Raw genomic sequence first — 26,818 nt, forward strand, 5'->3', positions numbered from 1 at the left:
GGGAGGGGGGTGTACAACAGTCATTATCTTTTTGATCATTTAGAATAGCCAATAAACTGCAGGAATACAGTTGTTCAAGCCTCTCTTGAAACTATGGGCTCTAGTGTAACCAACTGCTGGCCTTCAGTCAGGGCCATTGCAACAATATTACCAATCACACCCTGAAGTGGAAACAACCCAAATGTCCTTTCTTCTCTCTCCTTCCTTTCTTTCCCCACTGCAACTCTGACAGGGTCTCACGCATCCCAGGTTAGCCTCAATCAAACTCCCTAGGTAGCCATGGGTGACCCTGGACTTCTGATCCTTCTGCCTCTACCTGCTGAGTGTTGAGACTGCATCACAATCTGTTTGTGTGGTGCTGGGGATTGAGGCCAGGGCTTCCTTCCTTCATGTATGCCAGGTAAGCACTTTTCCAACTGAGCCACATGCCCAGTCCTGACACATGCACTTTCAACGTTGGAAAAAGAACGGGGGACTTTTCCAATTGACGGTCAATGTGCATTTCTGCTGGGGGTGAGAGTTTCTCTCCCCAACATCTGGCACAGCTGGTCTTAGTGACCTTTATTTTAGCCTTTCTGGTCAGGTTGCAGTAATTCTCTCCTGGTTTCCATTTCCTTTCCCAGTGGTAAGTGAGGCTGTGCCCCTTTTTCATGAATTCACCGGCTACTGGATTTCCTCTTTCTGAAGAATCTAGATGCTTATTTTTCTGTTGTGCTGGTCTTACTAATGTGTCAGAATTTAAAAAAAATAGTATGGATATAATTTCTTTGTCAGTTTTACAAGTTTTATCTCCCCTCAACTCTGTAGTGTGTAGTGCCTCTTCTAGCCCTGGAAATCAAACCTTGAGCCTTGTACGTGCCAAATAGGCACCGTACACTGAGATATATCTCCTACCCTGCCATATTCTGATGAGTAATGGTGAACAGTTTTTAATCAATCAATCAATCAATCAATCATCAATCAATCGATTAATTGGTTTTGAGAGACAGAGGTTTGCTGTGTAGCACTGACTCTCCTGGAGCTAGTAACTCTGTAGACCAGACTAGCATCAAACTCACAAAGATCTGCCTGCTTCACCCCCCCCCCCCACTCCCGAGTTGGGATTAAAGGTGTGAGCCACCACTGCTTGGCAAGTCTGTGATCTCAAACTAAAGAGTGGTGGCATGCGGTTGTAATATCTTCCAGTTGTGGAAGCTGAAGCAGGAGGATTGTTGTGAGTTTGCAGTCAGGTTGAACTACATGGTGTGTCCCAGGTCAGCCTGGGTGACAGAGACCTTGTCTCAAAGAAGAAAAGAAACAAAGGAGTTTGTAGTTTCAATGCAGTTAACTAGTGAGTTTGTTGACTTGCCGGGAAAATTCCACCCCCTTCTATTTGAGGTACCCTGAGGTTGGAAACAGCCTAGATGTCCATCAATGTATGACAGACAAATTATAATTATGATACTTCTGAACAATGAGACACTGTCCAGCCATAACAATGGGGTGAGGATACAAACGACAGCGAAGATAGACCTTGAAAACGCTACATAAAGTGAGACAGCAAAGGTTCAGAACAGGCAGGCAGATCGATAACCGAGCGAGTGGATTACGGTTATGAAACCTGGAGAGAAGGGGGTAGGGGTCGGGTGTTTAGAGGGAAATGCCTTTTCCAGGTGGTGGAAATGTAGAACCAGAGAGAGGCGATGGATGTATACTATCCTGAGTGCACAAAGGCCACTCAACTGTTCACTTTTAAAATGTTATGCCGTTATTTTTGTATTTAAAAAATAAGTTTTACTTTATTTACTATTTTTGGTGGGAGAAGCACTGTTGCATGCCATGGCACACGTGTCTCCAGAGTACAACCTGTGGGAATTGGCTCTCTCCTTCCACCATGCTGCTCCCTGGGATTGAACTCAGGCTGTCAGACCTTGTGGCAAACGCCTTTACCCATAAGCTATCTAACTTACATAACTGGCTCAATTTCTGTGTTTGTTTGTTTGTTCGCTTTTTTTTTTTTCTGGCTTTTGAGTTGAGGTCTTGCTCCCCTGAAACTTCTTCTACGTAGCTCACACTGGTGTTGAACTTGTAGCAATTCTCCTGTCTTTGCCTCCTAAGTGTTATACGAATCCACCGCCATGCCTGTCACCTTTTTGTTTTTTGAGACAAATGTCCATTATGTCATTCAGATTAGCTCAGAACTTGTTATGAAGCCAGAGGGCTCAAAATCATTACCTTCATTTCTTCAACTTCTAGAGTGCTGGCGTTTCTGATATGGGTGGATATCTGCCGCCAGGCCTCGCTGGGGTTGCTGATACGTGCAGATATGGGCCAGGAGGCCTTGCTGTTTATGCTATTTTTTATTTATCCCCTTTTACTTGGTTTGTGTATCTAGAGCTAGCCTCAAGCTCAATATATAGCTAGGAATGATCTGGAACTTCTGATTCTCAAATCTCAAATAAAACCAGGATATAAAATATATAAAATATATAAAATAAACTAAAGAGTAGCTGGGCTCAGTGGTGCACACTTTTTTTTTCTTTTTTTCGGAGCTGGGGACCAAACCCAAGGCCTTGTGCTTGCTAGGCAAGCGCTCTACCACTGAGCTAAATCCCCAACCCCGTGGTGCACACTTTTAATCCCAACATTTGAGAGGCAGAGGCAGTCAGATCTCTGTGAGTTTGAGGCCAGCCTTGTTTAAAGAGTGAGTTCCAGGACAGCCAAGGCTACACGGAGAAACTGTTTCAAAACAAACAAGAGAGAATAAAATCATGTCCAAATGTCAGGACTGAGAGAGTCTAAGCACATTTTTAAAAGCTTTGCAGGGCCATACTGTGTGTGTGACAACGGTTTGTACTGGATTCTTTTGTGTGACCTCTGTCAGTGACATTTATCAAGTGCTTTCCAAGTTCCTCACATGGCACCAAACTCTGTTGTGCATCCTTAACCCTCAGAGCCACTCTGAAAGAGCAGTTCTGTCATCGATGGGGTTTTGTTTTGTTTTAAGGTAAGGACGTAGACGCTCCTGGAGATTATAACCAGTGCCTGCAGCTCTATCGGAGGAGGGGACTAACTGAACGACTTGCTGACTGTGAAGGGGCCATCTTGGCTTCTCAAGCCACGGACACAAAGAGCCGGGACCTGTGTGGAGTCCAGGATGCTGGAGCTGCTGATCTGTAGTCAGAACTGCAAGCGCCACACACATTTTCACTTGAGTAGTTCGACTCAGATGAGGTCTGTCTGCTCAGTCAAGGAGGAGAGACCAGACTTGGGGGCTGTAGATCCCCCAAGAAAGGTGATCATGGGAGACAAAGTAACCTGGTCTGTTCAGCTTCCCCAGTTAAACCTTTCTGATGAAGTAGGACTCAACTTCTGCCTCAGTGTGGTGAAGGGTCATCTCTAGCCATAGGATTCAGGACAAGGCAGAGTTTGGAACTATTCTTGTTGCTGTTGTGGGAGAGTGGCTCTCTCTTGGAGAGGAATACTCAGGGGACAAGGTGGCTCTCAGATAGTCTGTGAGCCCCACCCAGCCCTTGGACTGAGCAGGTGACTGGACTGATAAGGCCTGGTACCCAAATGGTTTCCTACTCTGCCCAAGGGAGACCTTGGGGGTGGGGAGCAAGGGTCCAAAGTTCCAGTTTCCAAACGTCTTCTTCTTCTGCAGAGGAGGTCTTGAGTCTACTTTATTTCACATTTGAATTGAGGCTATCCCTGTAGAACTCAGGCTGGCCCTGCTCCTTCACAACAGTTTTGAATCCAGCTTCTGGTAGTGAAACTGGGGTCCCCAGGGAAGTCCACTTGTCCACAGGCCACGGTGTGACCTTAAGTTTTGGTTTCTGTCATGGCTGATGGTATTTCTTAGCAATGATGTGGGCAACTTGGGGGTTGAGGAAATGCACCCCAGGTTAGTTAGTCCTGGGTTCTCCTATCCAGTGCTGTCAGTACTAGGTGAGGCATCCTGGGAGGGAAGTACACAGGATCTCTGTAGACTGGGATCTCGTAATTTCTCCACACTCATTATTAGCACAGCTATTCAGAACTAGCAGTGGTAGAACAGATTGAACCCAGGGCCAAGTGCTGACTACCTTTTTTGAGAAGGTCTCAATGAGTTGCCTTGCTTGGCTTTAACTTCCTATCCTGCTATCCAAGTCTCCTCAGTAGCTGGAAATACAGGTCTCCACCACTATCTCACTGGGTCTCACTGTCACTATTAATTATATAGAAAATTATACTGTGAATACTCTTGTGAAGGTTACTAGAAAAAAAATGGGTCCAAAAATCATAGCTGGGGAAACACTGGGGTCCTTCGTTTAGGTCACCCCAGAGATGACCACTGGAGCCCCAAGACCCTGCCTAACGACGATGTAGCAGAATGTCCCAGAAAGGAAGAGGAAAGCCTGAACCAGAGTCCTCCTGGCCCAAATACCTGGCCCCTATCCATTCCCCCTATCTCCGTGGGAAGGTCCCACGATCCATCATCCCAGGCACCTGACTCCATATCCCTGACTGCTTCCCTCCCATCGTCTACTCCTGACTCCTAATTTCCATTCTAGGGACCCTGGCTGGAGAACAAGGGAGACCTCAATAACATCATGCAACACTCAAATCATGGCTGTGATAAAGGCTTGGATGAATCCTAGGGTACCATCCTTCCACATCACACATCCAAACCATCAAAGGGCAAACTAAGTGTCATTCTCAGACACTGGCAGGTATTCAAATGGTACTTTCTCATTGAATAATAGTTGGGAGTTAAATGAAATACGACAATTTTCTCTCTTTGTAGAGTTTGGAAACATTATTGTTACGTGATGTGCAGACTGGTACGATCCCGACCACCGCTCCTGTCTTTCTCATATGTTTAAGTTTATACGCTCTGGTTAAATCAAGTGTATGACTTTAAAAGGCAGACAGGTTCCCTTAGAGAGCCACCAGGGCTCGGCCGAGGCGTCGCGCCTGCGCAGTCGGCCGTTCGGGCATGCGCGGGGGCTGTGGAGCGTCGCTCGGTGAAGTCTCGCGAGAGTGAGCGCCGTGGTGGAGGCACCCGCTTCCCCGGTGTCCCTGCGGGCCCGGCGCTTGGCTTCAGCTTCTTCCCTCTGTATCTACGCTTCCCACGCGAGTTCCCCTTAGGCGCACGCCCGGGCTCCCGCAGGATGGGGGACAACACTAGCCCCATCAGCGTGATCCTGGTGAGCTCGGGCAGCAGGGGCAATAAGCTGCTCTTCAGGTATCCCTTCCAGAGGAGCCAGGAGCACCCCGCGTCCCAGACAAGTAAGTGGCGCCTGGCGGCCACCCGCCCTGCCACGCGCGGTGCACAGGAGCTGGAGGAGGAGGAAAGGGGCCGCGGCAGGACTCCGGAGTCTCCAGCCTGTGAAACTAGAAATGCGTAAGAATTGCCGGCTTCAGGAGTAGTGCACGTCTGGGATCCCAGCGCTCCGGACGCGGAGGCCGGGGTATTGCGGGAGCCCAAGGCCAGCCAAACCCAGAAAGACACCAGATTTTACATGCACAGACACGGATTTATAAGTTGTTTTAGACAGTATAAATGACTGTAAGGTCTGAAGTTGTTCTTGAACTCTGGTCCATGCCCAGATAACTGATTAATCACCCCTCCTGTACATAAATTCCCAAAGTGTTACCCACCGAAAAATAAAATACCGCGTCACCCCTCCCCTCAGCCCCTCCACGAATCTCAGAACGCTCGTTTTTCATGCTGTAGCATCTCTCTTCAAGGTTCTCCGAGTTTTTGAGCACATACTCCTGCCTAGTTGTAATGCACGGCTGCATGGGCACATGCACAACCTTCCTCTGTGGGTGAACATTGTTCTTAAAGCTTACTAACACGACAAAGGGTTTTCAGTTACAAAAACAAAGTTGGTATCATGCTCTCAGCCCCGCCCCCTTATCCCCTTAAAGGGTAGCTACCTTTACCATTTAAAAAACCTCCTGTTTTTACACAAGCATGAACACACATATTCCAAGTACAAGTGGAAATACACTGCCCATTTTCCTTCCTTTCTCTCTGTTACTATCATTAAAGTTTTTCTGGAACAGGGTTTCTCTGAGTGGCTCCAACTGTCTTGGAGACCAAGCTGGGCTACTCAGAACCACCTGCTTCTGCCTCCGAGTGTCAGGGATTAAAGGCGTGCCACCTCCGAAAGGTCCGTTTTGCTCATTTTCCTTTGTACTTTATGTCTGTGTCTTGAACAGCTTCAACCTATAGAGATGTCGTATTCCCCCAACTCCACCCTGAGACAGGTTTCCTGTGTAGCTCTGGCTGTCCTGGAACTCACTCTGTAGACCAGGCTGGCCTCGAACTCAGATTTGCCTGCCTCTGCCTCCCCAGTGCTGGGACTAAAGGCACCGGCCAGCACCGCCAGCCGCCTTGTTCTTTTTAATGGCTGAAGCAAATTCTGTGGGATATGCATACTGTGGTTGATTCATCCAACCCTCTGTTAAGGACAGGGGCCACACAAATGGTTTGACACTTGCTCTGCAAGCATGAGACCCCCACGGTGGAATTCCCAGCACCTGTGTAAAAAGTCTGCCTTGGCTGTGGTGTGTGGTGTGGGTAATGGTATCACTGACTGGTAGAGATGGGCTGATCCCAAGAGCTCCCTGGCCAGCCAGCCTAGCCTGAAGGGTAAGGTTCTGATTCAGTGAGAGACCGGTCTCCAGACAGTAAGGTGGACACTTCACATTTTGTGTCAGCTTGTAGGCCACGTACCCATGCCCCAACCCCATCACCACCAACAAAAACCACACAAACTGCACATGTCCTTTCTGGAAATTATTCTTTTCTAGAATATCTGTAGGAACTAATCGATCTTGAGTCATGTGGTTGTCTGAGGGTTTATGATCATGTTCTAAACACTAATTTTTAGTCTTTATTAGTCTGATGACAAGAAGCTATATCTGATAGTTTTACTGTGTGAGGTGTTATTCAGAGCAAGCCTGTTTTTCTCTTTCCAGAGCTGTTTGGATTCACCTTTCAGAGAATTCATATTCTGTGCCTGATTTTTTTTCCCCCTTGAATTGTTAGTTTTTCCTTTTAGGCTTGAAAGAATTATTTATATATTTAAGTTTAAAAGTAAGGTGCTTAGACCAGAGCGGTGTACGTCTTTAGTCCCAGCATTCTGGATGCAGAGGCAGGCATGTATCTCTGAGTCCCAGGCCAAACTGGTTTACATAGTGACTTCCAGATTAGTCAGAGCCATGGTAAGATCCTGTCTGAAAAAAATGAAATAAAAAAAGAAGGTTTGTTTGTTTGGTTGGTTGGGTTTTTTTGTTTGTTTTTTTTTGTTTTGTTTTTGTCACAGTAAGTGTCCAGTTTGCTTTTTCTGTGTAATTTTTGCCAGAATTTTGATTTTGATGGTGTCATGTTTTCAGTCCATTCTCTTGTGGTTTCTGAGTATTCTTATCTGTAAGGCCTTCTGCTGTGGGAGATGATGATGTTGTTTTGCTGTTTTGAGTCAGGGTTTAACATTGTATTCTAGGGTGGTTTAGGATTTACCGTGTAGAATAGACTAGCTTTAAACTGATGGCACCTACCTTCTCTGCTCGTGGAGCGGTAGGATTGCAAGGGAGCACACCCAGGCCCTGCCTTTTCCAAGATTGTTAACGAGAGACCGCTCATAAGTTTTTCTTTAGAACATTTATGGTCTTGTTTTTAAATTAACTTATTTACTTAAGACCCTGGCTGCCTGGAGTTAGATCACACTGGTCTAGAACTCACAGAGATCCTCCTCTTCCTTCTGCCTCCTCAGTGCTGAGATTAAAGAGTGCACCTCCACTCTTGGCCTTACAACTTACTTATCTTGATCTACAGTAGAAGCTCCTAAGAGCCAGTCTAGTCTGTGTACTTTGCAAGAGTCAAGTGTGTGCTGCTTGCTTGTCTCTAGAGTCTTGTGACAGGCCAGGATTGTTCCTATGTGGATGTTGGATTTTTATGAATGTTGGCCCTCAAAAGCCAACGTAACTCAGCATTCTATATGGTTATATCATCTTTTTGAGTAGTTCACATCACCTTCACCCATACTACACTCCAGTGTTTATTTTTGAAATTTTATTCTTTGATATAAAGTCTCAGGTAGTGAAGGATAGCCTCCGGCTTCCACCTCCAGAGTGCCCGGATTACAGGCATCTACTCTGACACACTTCTGTGTGGTCCTGGGGGTTAAACCTAGGGCCTCGGACATGCTAAGCATGAGCTGGAGTGCTGTACCATCTGAGCTACATTCCCAGCCCCCTTTCTTTTCTCTCTCTCTCTCTCTCTTTTTTTTTCCTTTTCTTTTTTCGGAGCTGGGGACCGAACCCAGGGCCTTGCGCTTGCTAGGCAAGTACTCTACCACTAAGCTAAGTCCCCAACCCCTCTTTTCTCTTTTAATGACTTCTGCACACGCAAGTCTTGTGCCATTCTATGTTATCCTTACAGGTAGAATTTGCTACTTTCTGCCTTTTCTCCCCTTCAGTTTTGTCCTGAGAAATTTTGATTATTTTTCACTGGAAACTTAATATCAACTGTGCTAGGCTCTGCCCTCAAACTTGGATTTTTATGTGGATGGAGGTAGAGGCAGCTCTCTTTCCCCATAGTTTCTAAAACAGAACATTTACCGTTTGGCGGTCGACATTCTCAAGGTGAGTTTCGCTGCCCTCTTGGGTTCAGGTGTGGTTCTTTTGAAAAATTCATGCTTTAATTTCCACTAGATAATTTTTATTTTTTATTTTCTTTCTTTTTGGTTCTTTTTTTTTTTTTTTCGGAGCTGGGGACCGAACCCAGTGCCTTGCGCTTCCTAGGCAAGCGCTCTACCACTGAGCTAAATCCCCAGCCCCTATTTTTTATTTTCTTGACACAGGGATTTATTCCTGGTTGGCCTAGAAATACTATGTCCGTCAGGCTGGCCTCAAATTCACAGATGTGCCTACCTCTGCCTTCCAGGTGTGGGGATGTCCACCAGGGCTGACCGCAGAGTCATCCTTAGGTACTCACTTGCCCGGTCCTGGGTCATATTTTGTCTCTCAGTCTTGGCACTCCACTTAGACTTTCCCTTGTGCTTGGTTGGCTGGGCACATTTGCCACAGGCTAACTCCAGAGGCGATAGGCCCCAGACGACACTATTTGTGTTACCGTGGTCCTCTGTAAACAAGGACATTTCTTTTGCCATCTCGCTTCTGCCACTGAGACCAAAGAGAGCTGCTGTAGCTTTTCGAAATGTTCTGATAATAGGAGAGAAAAAAGAATTGTTGTGCTCAATATCCCATTGAAGAAAACAGTACGTCTTCTCTGATCCCACGACGTTTCCCAGTGGTGAGCATGGCGCCCAAGGCTTTGTGCGTGCAGCAGCACTGCGCGGCGTCCAAACTACCGTGTCATCCTAGTCTCCCTTGCTAGAACTTGGGTTTTCCCCTGGACGATTATTTGGTATCCTTTTTAGAGTTCTTTCTATTTATTTGGTTTTATTTTTAAAATGTATTTTTATTTTAGTTTATGGTGTTTTGCTTACATGTATGCCTGTGCACCACTAGTGTGCAGTGTTCATGGAGGCCGGGGAGTTCTCAGATCATTTGGAACTGGAGTTACAGATGTGAGCCACCATGTAGCAGAGCTGGGGACTGAGTCCAAGTTCTCTCAAAGAGCAGCCAGTGCTCTTAATAGCTGAGCCGTTTCTCTAACCCCTGTTTTAGTATTTATTTATTTTTGAGATAGTGTCTCATGATGTTGTTCTGGGCTGGCCTAGAACTCACTATGTAGATCAGACTGGCCTCAAACTCACAGAGCTCTGTCTGTCTCTGCCTCCTGAAAACTGAGATTAAAGGCACACTCAACCATGTCTGATAATTTTAAAGTTATACATCTATACATACATATGTATATGTGTGTATATACACACTATGTGCATGTATGCATGTGCAGAGGCCAGAAGTTGACATTTGGATGCCTTTTCCTGCTTATTTTTTTCTGTTAAAAATATTTTATTTTTATTTATTTTTTATTAGATATATTTCTTTACTTATATTTCAAATGTTATTCCCTTTCCTGATTTCCTGTCCTTAAGCCCCATCCTCTCTCCCTCCCCTATATGGGTATTCCCCCCATACATCCTCCTTACTGCCTCCCCCATATTCCCCTGCACTGGGGGGGGGGGTCCAACCTTGGCAGGACCAAGGACTTCCCCTTCCCCCGGTGCCCCAACAAGGCTATTCTCTGCTACATATGCAGTTGGAGCCCTGGGTCAGTCCATGTATAGTCTTTCGGTAGTGATTTATTCCCTGGAAGCTCTGGTTGGTTGGCATTGTTGTTCTTACGGGGTTGCAAGCTCCTTCAACTCTTTCAATCCTTCCTCTAATTCCCCCCCAAGGGGGTCCTCTTCTCAGTTCAGTGGATTGCTGCTAGCATTGACTTCTGTATTGGACATGCTCTGGATGTGTCTCTCAGGAGAGATCTATATCCAGTTCCTTTCAGCATGCATTTTGTAGCTTCATCCATCTTACCTAGTTTTGGTGGCTGTATGTATGTGTGTGTGTGTGTGTGTGTGTGTGTGTGTGTGTGTGTGTGTGTGTGTATATACATATATATATATATATATATGTATATATATAAAATATATATATGGGCCACATGTGGGGCAGGCCCTGAATGGCCGTTCCTTCAGTTGCTGCTCTAAACTTTGCTTCCATATCCCCTCCTATGGATATTTTTCCCCCCTTTTAAGAAGGAGTGGGAGCATCTGCATTTTGGTCATCCTCCTTCTTGAGCTTCCTGTGGTCTGTGGATTGCATCTTGGATAGTCCAGCTTTTGGGCTAATATCCACTTATCAGTGAGCATACCAAGTGTGTTTTTCTGTGATTGGGTTACCTCACTCAGGATAATATTTTTTAGTTCATTCCATTTGCCTATGAATTTCATGAAGTCATTGTTTTTGATAGCTGAGTAGTACTCCATTGTGTAGATGCACCACATTTTCTGTATCCATTCCTCTGTTGAAGGGCATCTGGGTTCTTTCCAGTTTCAGGATATTATAAATAAGGCTGCTATGAACATAGTGGAGCACTTGTCTTTGTTGTATGTTGGAGCATCTTGTGGGTATATGCCCAAGAGAGGTATAGCTGGGTCCTCAGGTAGTGGAATGTCCAATTTTCTGAGGAACCTCCAGACTGATTTCCAGAATGGTTTTACCAGTCTGCAATCCCACCAACAATGGAGGAGTGTTCCTCTTTCTCCACATCCTCGCCAGCATCTGTTGTCCCCTGAGTTTTTGATCTTAGCTATTCTCACTGGTGTGAGGTGGAATCTCAGGGTTGTTTTGATTTGCATTTCCCTGATGACTAAAGATGTTGAACATTTCTTTAGGTGCTTTTGGCCATTCGATAATTCACAGCTGAGAATGTTTTGTTTAGCTCAATACCCCATTTTTAATAGGGTTATTTGACTGTCTGGAGTCTAACTTCTTGAGTTCTTTGTATATATTGGATATTAGCCCTCTATCAGATGTAGGATTGGTAAAGATCTTTTCCCAATCTGTTGGTTGCCGTTTTGTCCTAATTACAGTGTCTCTTGCCTTACAGAAGCTTTGCAATTTTATGAGGTCCCATTTGTCAATTCTTGATCTTAGAGCCTAAGCCATTGGTGTTTTGTTCAGGAAATTTTCCTCAGTGCCCATGTGTTTGAGACTCTTCCGCACTTTTTCTTCTATTAGTTTGAGTGTATCTGGTTTGATGTGGAGGTCCTAGATCCACTTGGACTTAAGTTTTGTACAGGGTGATAAGAATGGATAGATCTGCATTCTTCTACATGCTGACCTCCAGTTGAATCAGCACCATTTGCTGAAAATGCTATCTTTTTTCCATTGGATGGTTTTAGCTCCTTTGTCAAAGATCAAGTGACCACAGGTGTGTGGGTTCATTTCTGGGTCTTCAATTCTGTTCCACTGGTCTATCTGTCTGTCTCTGTACCAATACCATGCAGTTTTTATCACTATTGCTCTGTAATACTGCTTGAAGTGAGGGATGGTTGATTCCCCCAGAAGTTCCTTTATTGTTGAGTATAGTTCTCGATATCCTGGTTTTCTTTTTAATTCCAAATGAATTTGCAAATTGCTCTTTCTATCTCTATAAAGAATTGAGTAGGAATTTTGATGGGGATTGGATTTTGCTTTTGGCAAAATGGCCATCTTTACTGTATTAATTCTGCCAATCCATGAGCATGGAAGATCTTTCCATTTTCTGAGATCTTCCTCAACTTCTTTCTTCAGAGGCTTGAAGTTCTTGTCATACAGACAAGAACTTGGTTCTTGTTTGGTTAAAGTCACACCAAGATATTTTATATTATTTGGGACTATCGTGAAGGGTGTCATTTCCCTAATTTCTTTCTCAGCCTGTTTATCCTTTGAGTAGAGGAAGGCTACTGATTCTTTTGATTTAATTTTATACGTTGATACTTTGCTGAAGTTGTTTATCAGGTTTAGTGATTCTCTGGTGGAACTTTTGGGGTCACTTAAATATACAATCAGATCATCTGCAAATAGTGATATTTTGATTTCTTCCCTTCCAATTTGTATCCTTGTGACCTCATTTCGCTGTCTGATTGCTCTGGCTAGGACTTCGAGTACTGTATTGAATAAGTAGGGAGAGAGTGGGCAGCCTTAAAAAGGCTCACATTGAACTTAGAGATTGGTGCTTTGGCTAGACTGGAGGCTCTTCGATGCACCTACCTGCAGCCCCAATTACCAGGGCTATAGGCATATGCTACTATGTCTGGTGCTTCTTGTGGATCCTAGAGATCATTCTTGGGCCACAGAGCTGTCTCCTTAGCCCCTGCTTTGTGTGTGTGTGTGTGTGGTCCTGGCTATCCTAGAACATGCCATATAGAGCCAGGTTGGCCTTGGCCTTGCAGCAGTCCTGCCCCTGCTTCCTAAGTGCTGAGATTATAAGCAGATGCCACCTCATCACATGGTTTTCTCTTTGTTTTTGATTTCTTTTCTTTTCTTTTTCTTTTTTTTTTTTTTTTTTTTTTTTTTTTGGTTCTTTTTTTCGGAGCTGGGGACCGAACCCAGAGCCTTGCGCTTCCTAGGCAAGCGCTCTACCACTGAGCTAAATCCCCAACTCCTTGTTTTTGATTTCAAGACAGGGTTTCTCTGCGTAGCTGTGGCTGTTCTGGAACTCTTGCTGTAGACCAGGCTGGCCTCAAACTCAGAGATCCACCTGCCTCTGCCTCCTGAGCCCTGGGATTTAAAGGCATGCACTACCACACCTGGCTTGTGTTTTTTTTTTTTATTTTTTTTTAAACCATAATGTTTTAGTAACGAATTGTTTATGTGTATGAAGGCTTTAGTATGTACATTTGAAAATTATTTTATCTAATCACATCACACACTACATGTGCATATCTCCCATACATATAATTACGTATATATAATTTTTTGTAAGAAAATTAACAGCTGTAGCTGGGCATGGTGGCCACATTTGTAATCCCAACACTGTAATCTCCAACATTTAGGAGGTAGATTAGTATAGATTAGGAGTTCAAGTCTAGCCTCAGCTAAATAGAGGGCAGGGCTGGCCCTAGCAGTATAGTGAGATCCTGGTTTTAACCCTCCTCCAAAGAGTAGCACTTTATCATAACTTTTTGGAAACTGTGTTATAATTTCCCCCTGTGCTTCAGATAGAACCTGGTCTGTCTCATACATGCTAAGCACTGCCACTGGGCTACATGTACCCCTGAGCATGTTTATCACGGTATCACAGATACATCGTGTGATTTGCCACTTTAACCATTTGAAGTTTGTGGCTCAGTGTCATTAACTGCATTCATTCCATTGTGACGCTGTCACCTTACATAGTCTCCTGAAGTTAAGTTCTGTAATGATAAGTAACGACTTCCTAGCCATGATTAATGCTCAGTTGACTGTGTGCCCTACAGCTGTGCTGATCAGGGGTTTCCTAGACGTGATACTTGACACTGTATCAGACTTACTGCGCTCAGCCTACTATTTCCAAGATGGACGAATGTTTGTTCCTCTTTGTAGATGAATATTAATTGTTAGACAGTGGAGCTGTGTGTTCTCATAGCTCCACAGTCCTGTGTGTGGAGCATTCTTAGCTGTTCTTCTTTTGTCTCACTCAGATAAACCACGTAGCAGATACGCTGTCAACAACACGGGAGAGCATGTTGATGACCAGGATGGTGACTCCAGGTAAGGGGGTCAACAGCCATTCTGGGCAGGAAGGCTGGTTCTCTTTCTAGGTCTGGGCAGAGCTCCACCCTTCTGCTGACCCAGATGTTTGTCCCTCTGAGAAATCTGGTGCCCTTTGCCATCTAGTGAGAGCTCTTAGGAAGTGAGTAGCTGGGACTACACTGCCAGCCCTGACTGGCTCAGGTTTCACTGTGCAGGTAGAGGAGTCAGAGGAGGGATGAGGCATGTCACGTGGTGTGTTTCTCTCCAATGAGAGGATCTTAGAGGAAGCAGGTCCTTAGCCACTCTCAGACCTACTTCCTTAGCACATGCCCAGTAGTGAGATGTGGGGCTCAGGCACAGTGCAGCCTGGGCACTGTGGGAGCTGGGGCTGCCCCTTCCTGTGTTTGCTCTTCTCTGTCTGGGAGGACTGTCACGGTCTACATTCATAAGCAGCATTTCTGCCTACTTCTGTTCATTTGAAAGGGTAGGAAGAGGCAGCATAGGCCTACATAAAGGAGAGAAGATTGTGAATTACTTGCCTGGGTCCCCTAGAACACAGGGATCCTGTGTGAGGCAAAGGATAGTGTTCCCAGCCTGCCGATGGTGGTGCACACCTGTATTCCCAGCACTCAGGAGGCAGAGGCAGGTAGATCCTGGTGAATTCTAGGCCAGCTTGGTCTACAGAGTGGGTTCCAGGACAGCCAGAGCTACACAGAGAAACCCTGTTTCAAAAGACCATTAAAAAAAAAAAAAAAAAAAAAAAAGAAAGGATAGGTCTTCTCAGTCGAAGGCCACTGAGACTCCACACGGGGTCTTTGCTGTGTAGTGAGTCAGCGCTGTGTCCTGTCGATCTTTGAGAAGGCACCATGTCCACCACTCTGATTTACAGTGCCAAAAGTATGTGGGTTTTTGCTTGTTTGTTTGTTTTTGTTTTATTTCATCTCAGGTACTGTGATGACAGGCCTGTGCTACAAGGTCCACTTTATATGCTACTGGGTCTGACCCCCAGGACGACATGCATGATGGTCATCAATAACTCAGGCAACCATGTTGATCCATGATCACATCCTCAGCTCCCAATGTGTGTGTGTGTGTGTGTGTGTGTGTGTGTGTGTGTGTGTGTGTGTGTGTGTGTGTTTTATTCTCTTCTGTGAACATGGTAGAAGTGAGGGGGAGGGTGGTAAGTTTGGGTGGCTAGAGATAGAAAATTGCTGGCCCTTTTAGAGAAGGGTCTTGATGTAGTTTTCCTTTAAGGATGGTGGCTTGAAACAAATGTGTCACAGGCAGAGAGAAAGCTTTTGCCCCAGCTGGTTGTGGTGGTACCTGCTGTAATAATAGCACTTGGAAGGTGGACATAGGGGTGACCAGGATTTAAGTCCAGCCTTAGCTCTTAACAAATTATGAGGCCAGCCTATGCTACAAGAGACTGTCTCAAAACAACAAAACCAAACCAAACCCTTTGCTGCTGTATACTGGGCAGGTATGTCTTGTTTTCTGTTGGTGTCACAGGCCACTGTGGAGCGACTGCCCTCACGTTTACCTCCCACCAAGATCCACTGGAGCGGAGCCTTTGAGTAGGCTCTTTTTTTTTTTTTTTTTTTTTTCTTTTTTCTTTTTTTTCGGAGCTGGGGACCGAACCCAGGGCCTTGCGCTTGCTAGGCAAGCGCTCTACCACTGAGCTAAATCCCCAACCCTTGAGTAGGCTCTTTTCAAGACAGGGTTTCTCTGTGTAGCCCTGGCTGTTCTGGAACTCGCTCTGTAGACCAGGCTGGCTTTGAACTCATTGAGATCTGCATGCCTCTGCCTCCTGAGTGCTGGCATCAAAGGTCACCATGCAACCATGTTTAGCTTTGAATAGTCTTTTATATCTAGATCTGACAACAGCATCAAATTCCTGCAGTTGAATTTCAGTGTCTTACAAAGATGTTTTCTAGGGACTCCATTTCAGTATTGAGTATAATAAAACCAGAAAACCTTGGGATCTTACTTTTTTTTTTTTTTTCTTTTTTTCGGAGCTGGGGACCGAACCCAGGGCCTTGCGCTCGCTAGGCAAGCGCTCTACCACTGAGCTAAATCCCCAACCCCAGAAAACCTTGGATGAGAGTGCTTTTGTCTTAAGTTCTTCTTTGAACTTGAGAATTGGTTTGCTTGGTAATTTTAACTTTATAGCATTTGCCAATCTCTGCCCCACATGAGTACAAGATGTAGATTAATTCCTAATGGGCCTCAGTTCTCTGCCAGTCCCCTCACAACTCCCAAGCTCAGGGCTTCTTTCTGAAGCAGGGCAGTGCTGCAGCAAAACCCACTCTGCCCCAAAGGTGCTCCTTTCCTGGGGCCTGCAGGATTTTCCTGCTCGTCAGCTTCCCAGGTGGAAACTTAGCTGACTGGGGTTATCTTCCTTTTGTAATTAAGGACCAGAACCATGCTATTCAGTCAGGATTGTAGACACTGGCCAGTGTGGCTGTTTACACAGAAATATGTGGCTTTCCAGCCCTTCATAAACCAAGCATGGTGGTGAATTTCTGTAATCCCAGAGCTAAAGTGGATCCAAGGACCAAGGCCCTTGGCCATACAGAGGATTTGTTGTTAACTTGGGATACGAGAGTCCCTGTCTCAGAAAAATAACTAAACAAAGTAAACAAAACCAGCCAGTCAACAAACAAACGTCTCCGAAATTCAAAAGAATCCATTTGTCCTCCCCCACTTCAGCTGCTCAGTGGCTACCAAATTAAGTGTGCACTCTTGGAGTGTATCCATCCCGTATAAAGTCCTGTCTGTTGGCTGGCCCATTGTGACTGAGCTCTAGGATGCTGAGGGAGGTCTGCTAACCTCTCATCCTCCGGGCTCTATAATCTGATGACTGTAAGTGTGGAGCTGCTAGGGAAGGGCACCCTTGGTACACATTTCTCTTACATGGGTCTTTGGCCATGTGTTTCTTGGTGAGAGCAAGCTGGGGAGCCACAGTGGCTCTTCAGGGTAGGGCCCTCAGGTAGCTTTTCATGGTTCCTTGAAAGCAGCATGTTCTAGAGTCAAATGTTCTTCACAGGAACATAGAGCATCAAAGTGTGCTTGCCTCCCCTGTGACCTCCTTCCAGCTGGGGTAGAGGCTCAGGAGGTGAGTGCAGGTGCTCCATGCTGTTCCAGGATCTGGGGCTCATGATGTTTGTGGCACCGTAGTTCAGAAGGCTTTTCTGTCTGGGCATCGTATTTGTTCTCACACATACAAGAAACCTATTCTTGGGGAGATCAGATACTAGGGTCTGCTCTTGCAGTGTCCTGGATTCTGAACAGTGGCTCCCATTCTCTCCTGGCCTGTCCTTATGTGTGAGAATCGGAGCTTTAGTGAGAAAAGTCCCCTGGTAAGTGTTCATCTGGGGGTCTTTTCTCACCTGGTAAGTCATATCATTTAGCTAAAACTTTATAGTGCTGCTTCTGCTAGACTTTAATACTGTTTATAAAACAACCTTGTGACTTTACGTGGTTTTAAAGAAAGAATGTTTTGTTTGGTCTTGATGGTCCTGTTCCCATTTCAGCAAGCCATGTCCTCCAACCGATGAGCAATTGGTTGCAGGGTAAGACCAAGATCTCTCCACCCCTTTTCTGTCTTGATTCCGGCTGCCTTCTCTTCTCGTAATTGTGCTTACTGCCTAATTTCTCTCAATGTTGAAGAATGACTAACGAGGTGCATAGGCTCTAGCTTGGAACCCTCCCTGCCTCTCAAGAGCCCAGATTTCCCCACAGCCTCTGCCCTTTTTCCACCCAGAATTATTTAGCTATTTCACATCTCTGAGACCCTAAAGCATGGTTGGCTGGCACCAGAGAGATTTCTGGACCGGGTGTGCTGTGCAAACCTCCTCCCCAAATGGGAACTAGTAGTCCTATGATACTGGGCCAACGTGTGGGTTTCTCATCTCCAGTCCTACTGTACAGCCAGGGCTCATGATCACTGCTTTAGTTTTGAGGGAGAGAGAGAGAGAGAGAGAGGCGCAAAGGGAGGGAGACAGACAGACCGACCGACAGACTGTCTGTGTTAACAGCATTTGAGTATTTGAATGTTTAGTTAGATACCCAGGATTAGAAGGAACCAAATAGTGGCAAAAATGTCCCCATGAAGGTGATATGGAACTTTGGTAAGCTGCACTGACTTATCCCCCTAACAGTTCATCCTGTGTGAGCCGTGGCTATACATTCAGTGTGTGTAATCTTCTATCATAGGCAGGTTGAGAGGCTGGAGAGAGGGTCGTGGTTAAGAACACATGTTCTTCCATTGGACCTGGGTTCAATCCCCAGCCCATACGGCAGCTCACAAGTCTCTGTGACTTTAGTTCCAGGGGATCCCATGCCTTCTTCAAGGCTCTCTTCCATGGGCCTCAGGTACATACATGGTGCGTATACACACATACAAGCAAAAACATTCATACACGTTTTTAAAAAAGGCAGGTTGAGGGTATAGAGTTGAACTCCTTTCCTGTCTTTCTCCTCTTTGTTTCTGGGTAATCCCGCTCCAGAATGTTTTATTAAAAATAGAATCCTTGAATTCTCCAGCTAGAAAAACTATTCTTTCAAAATAAAAAGAAATTAAAACAAGGAAAAAATCCTGGCCTGCTTTTCTTTTCTTTCTTTTTTTTTTTTTTTATTTTCTTTTTTTCGGAGCTGGGGATCGAACCCAGGGCCTTGCGCTTGCTAGGCAAGCACTCTACCACTGAGCTAAATCCCCAACCCCCCTGGCCTGCTTTTCAACTGGGCTGCTACATCTTCCTAAATATGTTGTTCTCGGATGTTTAGATTAGAAACATTTAGTTTTTGTAGCAGGTGTTTTATTGTCTTATTTTATGCTTACCAGGCTTTCAAAGGATTTTTGTAAATTTTGGAAACAGGACACCTTGTCCCTTGTAATTTGCTAAGCGTAAGTTATACCCCTTCCCTGGTCTCAGGTTACTTTGCCTTTGTGTATATTACAGTATCAAACACTAAGTCCATGACCAAGCAAGTGTCTTTCATCATAAATGTGTAATGTTAAGAGGTGGCGTGCAGCTCATATTAACAGAATGGCCAGCTACACAGGACTTCCTAGGATAGCTACTTAAGGCCTCATGGCCTAACTTCAGCAGTACATAGCCATCTGAGGTCAGGCCTCCTAGAGGTGTAAGATTTGATTTTGTTCCTTCAAGGGCACATTGGAGTTTTGGTGCCTTTGGGCATCCTGTGGCCAACACTGAAGCATGTCTATGTCTCTTCACGGCAGAGAGGGAGTTTTTAGTGGAGATTTTTGACTGTCAAGGAAGACGCGATCTGCGGTGGTTAAGGATATTCTCCCATCTGCTACTTTTATATATTAGCTCATTGGATGGTACAGTGTCGGATGCTGCTTATGTAGTTGTGATGTGAAGGGCTGGCTGGATCAGAGCCCAAGTGTTTGGTAGGATTTAGTATCCTGACCCTCTGTCCACATCAGTGTGCCCTTCAGACAGGTAGAAGGGACGGAAAGCTACATAGGCTTTTTTTTTTTTTTAAAGAAAACCTTGTCTGAGATGTTGAGTCTTCCTTGTTCTAATATCCCAGACATTAATGTTCCAGGGAAGGGGGACTAAGGGTTTGTCTGTGTGTCTTACAGGTCCCAGAATTTTAGTGATAAGCCTAGTTCTAGAAGGTTTGAGTAACCCCGCATTACAGAGGGAAAGGAAGCCCTTGTGAGCAACTCTTTGCCTCTGGTTTATGTGGGACCCAGAAGCCCTGTGACAGCCAGGGGATCCTGCACAAGCCCTTCAGGCCATAGCAGCCTGGAGTGTTCTCATGGGGCGTGGGTAGACATGGGAGAATTGCACAGCTGCTTGCTTGCCTTGCATGTTGACCATAGCCAGACGTCTTTCTGTTCCATACTGCCTCCAGGCCACTGGTCTTACAGCCCTGCTTTGTGTAGGGTGGCCTGGAATGAGTGCCCCCATAGCCACTTTCTGTCCCAGTGTCATTTGCTGCTTGGGAGTTGAGAGCCACAGCAGCTGTTTGAAGCTGACCTTCCTTTTTCATCATGCAGTGGAGGAGTTATGATGTTAGTCTGTCTCCCTTCCTTCCTCCACGGAGAATGTCTCCAGAAGAAACAAGACTAAGGTCCCACATAGTCTCTTTCAGGACTGTAAGGGTCCCCCTGCCCAGGACAGACTGTGATCCTGATAGTGCTGGAGCTGTCCTCCCCAAACCACCCTACTTAGATATTAGAAAGCTTTCTCTAGTAGATAGGTGAACATAGGTGCTCTCTCCCTTTAGGGCTAGATCAGAAACTGTGCCTGTATGTCTACAGTGGAGGCCCTCAGTCCCTGGTCTCTGAGATAAGAGGCAACACTAGGCCCCAATGCTCCCCTCCCTGCAGACAACTCACTTATCCAGGTCCCCAGACAGGGAGGATTAGGTTTGCCAATAGGGAGACAGATGTACAGATGGCTATTGGAAAGGGTGAGCTCCCACACCCCAGCCATTCCCACTTCTCCATGACACTCATTTCTGTTTATCCCATGTTCCTGTAACACAGTATGCATGCCTTGTACAAGAATGGCAAGTTTAAGTGTTCAGAATAAGGGAGGGGCTGAGCAGCTCTGCTGAAAGGGATGTAGTTAGCATACTGCATGCATCCTTGAGCTCTGTCCCCTGGTCCTTTTTGTGGCCCTGTTGTAGAGGGACTGGGGTCATGGATATTGAGAGGCACAGTTCCCAAACTACAGCGCAGTAAGGAGAGGCCCCTCTGCCGTGAGCCTCAGTGAGTGGCTCCTGAGGGCAGTGCCAGCCCCAGCTGATCTTCCTTTTCAATGCAAACCGCAGCTGTTTCTCTTCTAATTTCATACAGCATGCCAGAAATGACAGCATGTGCCTTCAGCCTGTGCTTCTCCTGCCTCCTACCTGTAATTCTGGTGATTTCACATCCCTAACCTTGGGATTGCTGCAAGAGAGTCACTGATAGGAATGCCACCCTCTGGGGACAAAGTAGCTCCACAGAACTGTCATTTCCTGAGCCACCCCCACTTGTGGGTACTTGGGCACGGTGCTGTGATTCCTGCTAATGCGTTTCCACCCTACCTTTTTACAATTTTAAGGTTCTCGGATGCTATTCTGGCAACAATTTTGGCAACCAAATCTGAAATGTGCGGCCAAAAGTTTGAGCTGAAGATTGATAATGTACGGTTTGTGGGGCACCCAACACTGCTGCAGCATGCTCTGGGGCAGGTATGGCTCTCCTCAGCAGGTAGGATCTTTCTAGGGTGGGTGAGCCTGGCCTTTACTGGCTCTGAGGATCGGAATTGTGCTGACGTTGATGCTAGTGAATGTGTGAGGAGGGTAGCAGATCTGATCAGCCACTTGCCATCAGATGTATACCTTCATGGGTCCTGGGGATCCAGCAGAGGATGACAGGGTACTTGTCCCCAGGTGCTATAGTCCCTGCCAGTAGCTTGTCTTTTTATTCAGTGATGAATGGAACCCATAGTCTTCCACATGCTATGCAATTGTTGGCCCACTGAGCTACAGCCTCTGTTACTACCCTTTGCTGACTACATTCTGGATCTCTACTATTTGGCCTTTCCTCTTATATATAGATGAAGGCAAAAATGAGTTAACTGACAATTGTTCTGAACTTTTAAACAATGGTGCTCCCTGTTGAAGTGCTATTTTAATAACCAACGTATTTTAGCACGTATTGTTGCTTTCTATATATGTTCTCTGATGGATGAGTATTTGGGCACTGAGGAATGTTAGAGCAAGGTTCAGTGTGCTAATACCCGAAGGAGATTGTACACTAGAGCCAGTAAACCCTTTGCGAACAGGCAGACTCCATGACAGCGTCACTTGGATGCAGAACCGTTTCAGTGTGCCATATCATTTAGAGATGTACAAAGAGCTGTGCTGTGACTTGCAAGCTTGATCCATGTGAGGAACTTCTCACCTTTGATAGTACCCTCCCTCCCTGCAGTGGCCTTTAATGACAGGGCTCTGTTCTGTCTGTGGGTGAGAAGGGGGAGTTGACAGTTCCTTCCTGTAGAATTGCAGTAATAGGCAGGGATGGGTACATTTCCTGGGTGTTGTAGGGAGAGTTGGGACCCAGGTATTTAACTCCATCTATAGGCAACACTGGTAATTAGGCTTGAAGAATGCCTCTCCAAGTGGTACGTTTGAGTGCTTTGGTACTTGTTATTGAGACTGCGTGGAGGCCAACACTGTAGCAAGACTGGCTGCCTTTGCATCAGGGCTGCTGGGTACTATCCTATCTCTAAATGTTCCAAGTCCTTGCCAGGGCATCAGGGGCATGGTTCTGGGCTCTCCTCCCATGTGCATCCTTTTCTGTCCTGTCACTTTGGGCATCGTCAGCATGATTTCAATCACTGAACTCTGAGCGTAAGCCATTTTGCTCACTGCACATATGTGATTCAGTTGTTTGTGTGGTGGTTGACTTCTCTCTGAGCAAAAGCACTACAGTTTTCTGTAGAAAGTTGTGGTTCTCTGCTGTCCGTGGTGTCCCACCCTCTGATTCCAGTATTGGGAATCACTGGAGTTCAAGACCAGCTTGGACTCATATTAAGTTCTAGGTCACCCTGCAGTTCATAGGGATACCCTGTCACAAAGAGATAGGTAAGGTATTGTGTCTTTTGATTTATTAGACTTATGCTCTTTTTCAGGTCTCCAAAACAGATCCATCTCCAAAGCGGGAAGCACCGACCATGATCCTTTTTAATGTGGTGTTTGCACTGAGGGTGAGTGTTGTACAAGTGGTTAGGAGGATCTGAGGGAGCTCCCAGTGTCCAGGGAGCTCAGGCTGAGGGCATGGCACTTGCCCTTTCGGTAACATGCAGGTGGAGGCATAGCTCATTGCTTCTCTCTCCTCCCCTTCCTCCAACTTTTTTGTAAAATATATACACATAACCATATGTACTTTATTAACAGTGGTAGATGGGCTGGAGAGATGGCTCAGTGGTTAGGAGCACTCATTGCTCTTCCAGAGGTCCTGAGTTCAATTCCCAGCAACCGCATGGTGACTTACAATCATCTGTAATGGGATCTAATGTCCCTTTCTGGTGTGTCTGAGGATGATGGTGTACTCACATATATAAAATAAATAAAACCTTAAAAGGGGGTAGGTGAAAAAACTAAAACAGTGGTCGTAATGGAATCCAGAGCCTCATGCATGTTGGGTAAGCACTCTATTACTAACTACATCCTTAGCCCTGAATGTTTCCCATTTTAAAGTCTATGGTGGCACACACCTGTTACCCCAGCACTTGGGCGGAGGAAGCTGGAGAATTACCACAAATTTGAGGCCAGCCTGTGCCACAGAATAAGATCTTATTTCAAAACCAGACAGATGAGCACTCAGCTAGACCAGCATTTGGGGAACTGAGGTGGGACAATCAGGAGTTCAAGGTCACTTTCTGCTACATAGTGAATTTGAGGCCAGTTTGCGCTACGTGAAACCCTATCTTAGTGCCCCAGTATTTAGTGCTCCAAGAAAGTATACAACTGAAGTCCTCATGACTGCTTGTCTTTGGCTGTGTAGTAAGAACCTGACTCTCATCACAGCAAATAGTAAGTGGCTGTGAGCCACCTCATGTGTTCCAGGAACAGAACTCAGCACCTCCGAAGAGCAACGAAGGGTCTGAGCTCTGAGCCACCTCTCCAGCACTTGGTTTGTTTTCCTTTGTTTTTGTTTCGTTCTTTTGAGACAGGGTTTCAGTATGTAACTTTGGCTGGCCTGGAACTTGTTGTGTAGATCAGGCTAGACTGAACTCACAGAAATCTACCTGCCTCTGCCTCCCCAGTGCTGGGATTAAAAGGTGTGTGACACCGTGCCTGGCTTTTGTTACTTTTTTAGAAATGGTCTCATATATCCCAGGCTGGCCTAAGGATGGCCTAGAACTCCTGATCCTCCTGCCTCCACCTCTCAAGTGCCAAGATTATCACCATGTGTGTGCCCCATGCCTGAAGTACACCCATTCATTGTTCCATCACAGGGCATAGCTATGAGACAGTGGTTATTATTGTATGCCACAATGCCCTTTGGAATCTGACGAGAATTAGCCATGGTAAGTTGGTATTAACTAGTACTTGGCCTGTAAATGTCCTCATTGAGAATGGTTTTCAGTTGGCCTGTGTGGGCAAAATGCAAATCCCGCTCCGTGTGTGTGGTCTCTGTCTCTATTAGTCCAGTCACATTTCCCACCTCCAGATTCGTCTCTTTGGGCAGATTTTCTGTGTCCTGCGGTCTGGAAGCTGCTATGAAGGTGTAGTTATATCTGCAGGCGGAAAGTCCCATGGGTGACGATATAGTAACTTGGGTGTTGCTTCTTATTCCGTACTGTGAATGTTCCCTTTGTCTGAGATGGTGTCACATAGGCCAGGCTGGCCTCAACCTTCATATGCAGACTTGATCCTTCTACCTCTGCCTCCCAAGTGAGGAGTAAGCTGCCATCCTAGCTGTACGTCCACTCTTTGTTAGCATTTCCATTGAAGTCTGACATATTCTAGGTGGCAGCTTTCTCAGCATATGCCTGCATACCTCCGGTGCTGAAGGCAGCTACCTCAGTGTTAGCCCGTACAAACAAGACATAGCAGATATCCCTTCAGTGTATGTCATTGAGCCTAATGGCGTGGGGGTGAGAACCGCCTCGCATAAAGGGGAAACTCAAACAGTTGGTCCCCAGCAGCTGTTTAAGGATGCTTTTGTACCTCAGCTGGTGGCACCTCCAGCAGAGAGGGTGACTCACTATGACTTGAGTCATTCGTCAAAGGAAAGTCTGTGTCCAAGGTTATCTTCTCCCTGCTTTTCTAGCGAGTGCTTCTACATGGAATCTTCTAAATGTGAGTTTTGTTTTGAGGCAGTTGTATATACTCTTACATCAGCCCTTTTAGGACATGATCAAGGAGTGCCCCAAGCAGGAAGAATCAGGACAGACTGCCTTGTTGCAAGTTTGCCCAGGCTTTACTTCTGTTTATAAATATGGAGCTTATTGAGAATACAGAAAATCTTTCCAACACCAGGTATACAAAGTGTTGTCTGGGTAAGATAATTGACGTAAAGGTGACAGACACAGGGTCACTTGGCAAATAATCAGGATGGGAACAGCATGAGAAGTCCTAATCAGCGGTGCCATTTGTCCCTTCCACTTCTAACCCTGTACCCCCAAGTGTTACTCAGCAGTCCTGGTGGCTCTAGAAACTCTGAGTCATGTTCGGCTCAGTTATCTGCTCATTCAAGCATCTCCATAGATCTCACAGAGGCCTGCTCCACCCTTGGCCTGGGTGTGTACACCTGCTGGTTAACTATGGTCACTGATAGGTTCCAGAGGGGTGAGGGCACTTCTGACCAAGCACCTTCTCTATGCTACTTTGGCCTGGTTAGTGTGAGTGTGCAGTGGACACTGCGGAGGGACATGGGCTGGGAGCCTAGTATTAATCTGATTAACAGATTGGGTCTTTACTAGGAATAATTCATCCCTGACATACATTTAATGAACAGCATAACACTTTTTTTGTATTTTTTGTCCTGGAACAGTGTGGCCTGTTGTGAATGAATTCCTATAAACAATAGGCCAGACATGTTCATGATTGGTCAATTTACAACAGTGATTACAGATACCTCCAAGGTTTTGGTCAGGTCAAACTGTTGAGTGCCATAAGTGAATAGTTTCCTCTGCTCAGTCAGTTTTCCTTCTTCAGATGATGACCTGTGACCCAAGATCACATAATAGGTGGGTGGGATCAGTACCCTTAGCTGTCCCTTGCTTTTCTCTACAGTCCTAGTGTAGTGGGGATGTGTGTTCATCTCTGCAACCCTCTAGACAGTTGTTCCCAAGACTAGAAGATGAGAAAGTCAGCCAGCAGGCTTATAGGCAGGCTATGGGCATGCACAGGGAATTCTGCATGGCAATTGCTATGAGGAGAAACCAGTGGAAAGCAATGGAGAGGGCCTCCTTCATGGTCTACGTTTTTGCTGTACACATGTATTAGAGTCTTATAAATGTATCTCTGTACACATATTCTGAGTGCAGGCCAATGCTGACCCGTCAGTGATAAACTGTCTGCACACCTTGTCCCGGCGCATTGCTACCGTCCTGCAACATGAGGAGCGCCGCTGCCAGTACCTCACACGGGAGGCCAAGCTGATCTTAGCACTTCAGGATGAGGTGTCTGCTATGGCCGATGGTGAGTGCAGCAGCCTGCTGAGCATGGGTCTGCTCTGGCCGATGGCTTCTCTTTGTGTAGTGTCTCTAGAGGACCAGCTGGTCATTCTGCTTTGTTTTCAGGGAATTGCAGATAATGCTCTAAGTCAGCTCTCGAGTTCCAGGGACACTATTAGAGAGATCCTCTGTGCAGGGAAGGGCAGGCTTGCTGCCTTGCAAGTTTGATCACATGCCAGTTAGTTCTCTTTGTGGACTTGGGTACGCTGAGAGGACAGAGACTCTCTAGCTCCAGGGGCCTCTCCTACATTACACCTCAATGTCAGAAGCTAACCAGAGCTTTGGCATCTGGTGAGCTGGACACTGGAGAGGGAGTCCTTACAATACTTGGTAAGCAGAGACTGGCCAGAGAAGTTACAGGATCTTCACATTGAGCTGGTCATGACCGGTACAAGATAGCTCTTCTAGGGGTACATATACGGATCTGCTTTGCTAAATGGATGGGTCTG

The 26,818-nt window shown here is 45.9% G+C and overlaps 1 protein-coding gene across 11 annotated transcripts in view; it reads left to right on the forward strand.

Moving 5' to 3' along the window:
* Positions 1-4,938: 4,938 nt before the first annotated feature.
* Nprl3 (NPR3-like, GATOR1 complex subunit) overlaps positions 4,939-26,818 on the forward strand; it is a 40,523-nt gene continuing 18,643 nt past the window's right edge. For 3 of the 11 annotated variants that reach the window (XR_010055203.1, XM_063269323.1, XM_006246016.5), the window contains exons 1-6: positions 4,939-5,250; positions 14,103-14,172; positions 17,688-17,726; positions 21,240-21,369; positions 22,815-22,889; positions 26,181-26,334. Coding sequence is in view for 9 of the 11 variants with exons in the window: in XM_063269323.1 (XP_063125393.1) it covers positions 5,133-5,250; positions 14,103-14,172; positions 17,688-17,726; positions 21,240-21,369; positions 22,815-22,889; positions 26,181-26,334 (586 nt within the window). In the remaining 2 variants the exon portion in view is untranslated. Of the gene's footprint in view, positions 5,366-14,102; positions 14,173-17,687; positions 17,727-21,239; positions 21,370-22,814; positions 22,890-22,965; positions 24,216-24,252; positions 25,527-26,180; positions 26,335-26,818 lie in introns of those variants that run through there. The other 8 variants (NR_172092.1, NM_001394236.1, XM_006246011.4 and 5 more) reach the window with 7 other exon arrangements.

Source organism: Rattus norvegicus, chromosome 10 (assembly GCF_036323735.1).
Source record: "Rattus norvegicus strain BN/NHsdMcwi chromosome 10, GRCr8, whole genome shotgun sequence".
Taxonomy (NCBI): Eukaryota; Metazoa; Chordata; class Mammalia; order Rodentia; family Muridae; genus Rattus; species Rattus norvegicus.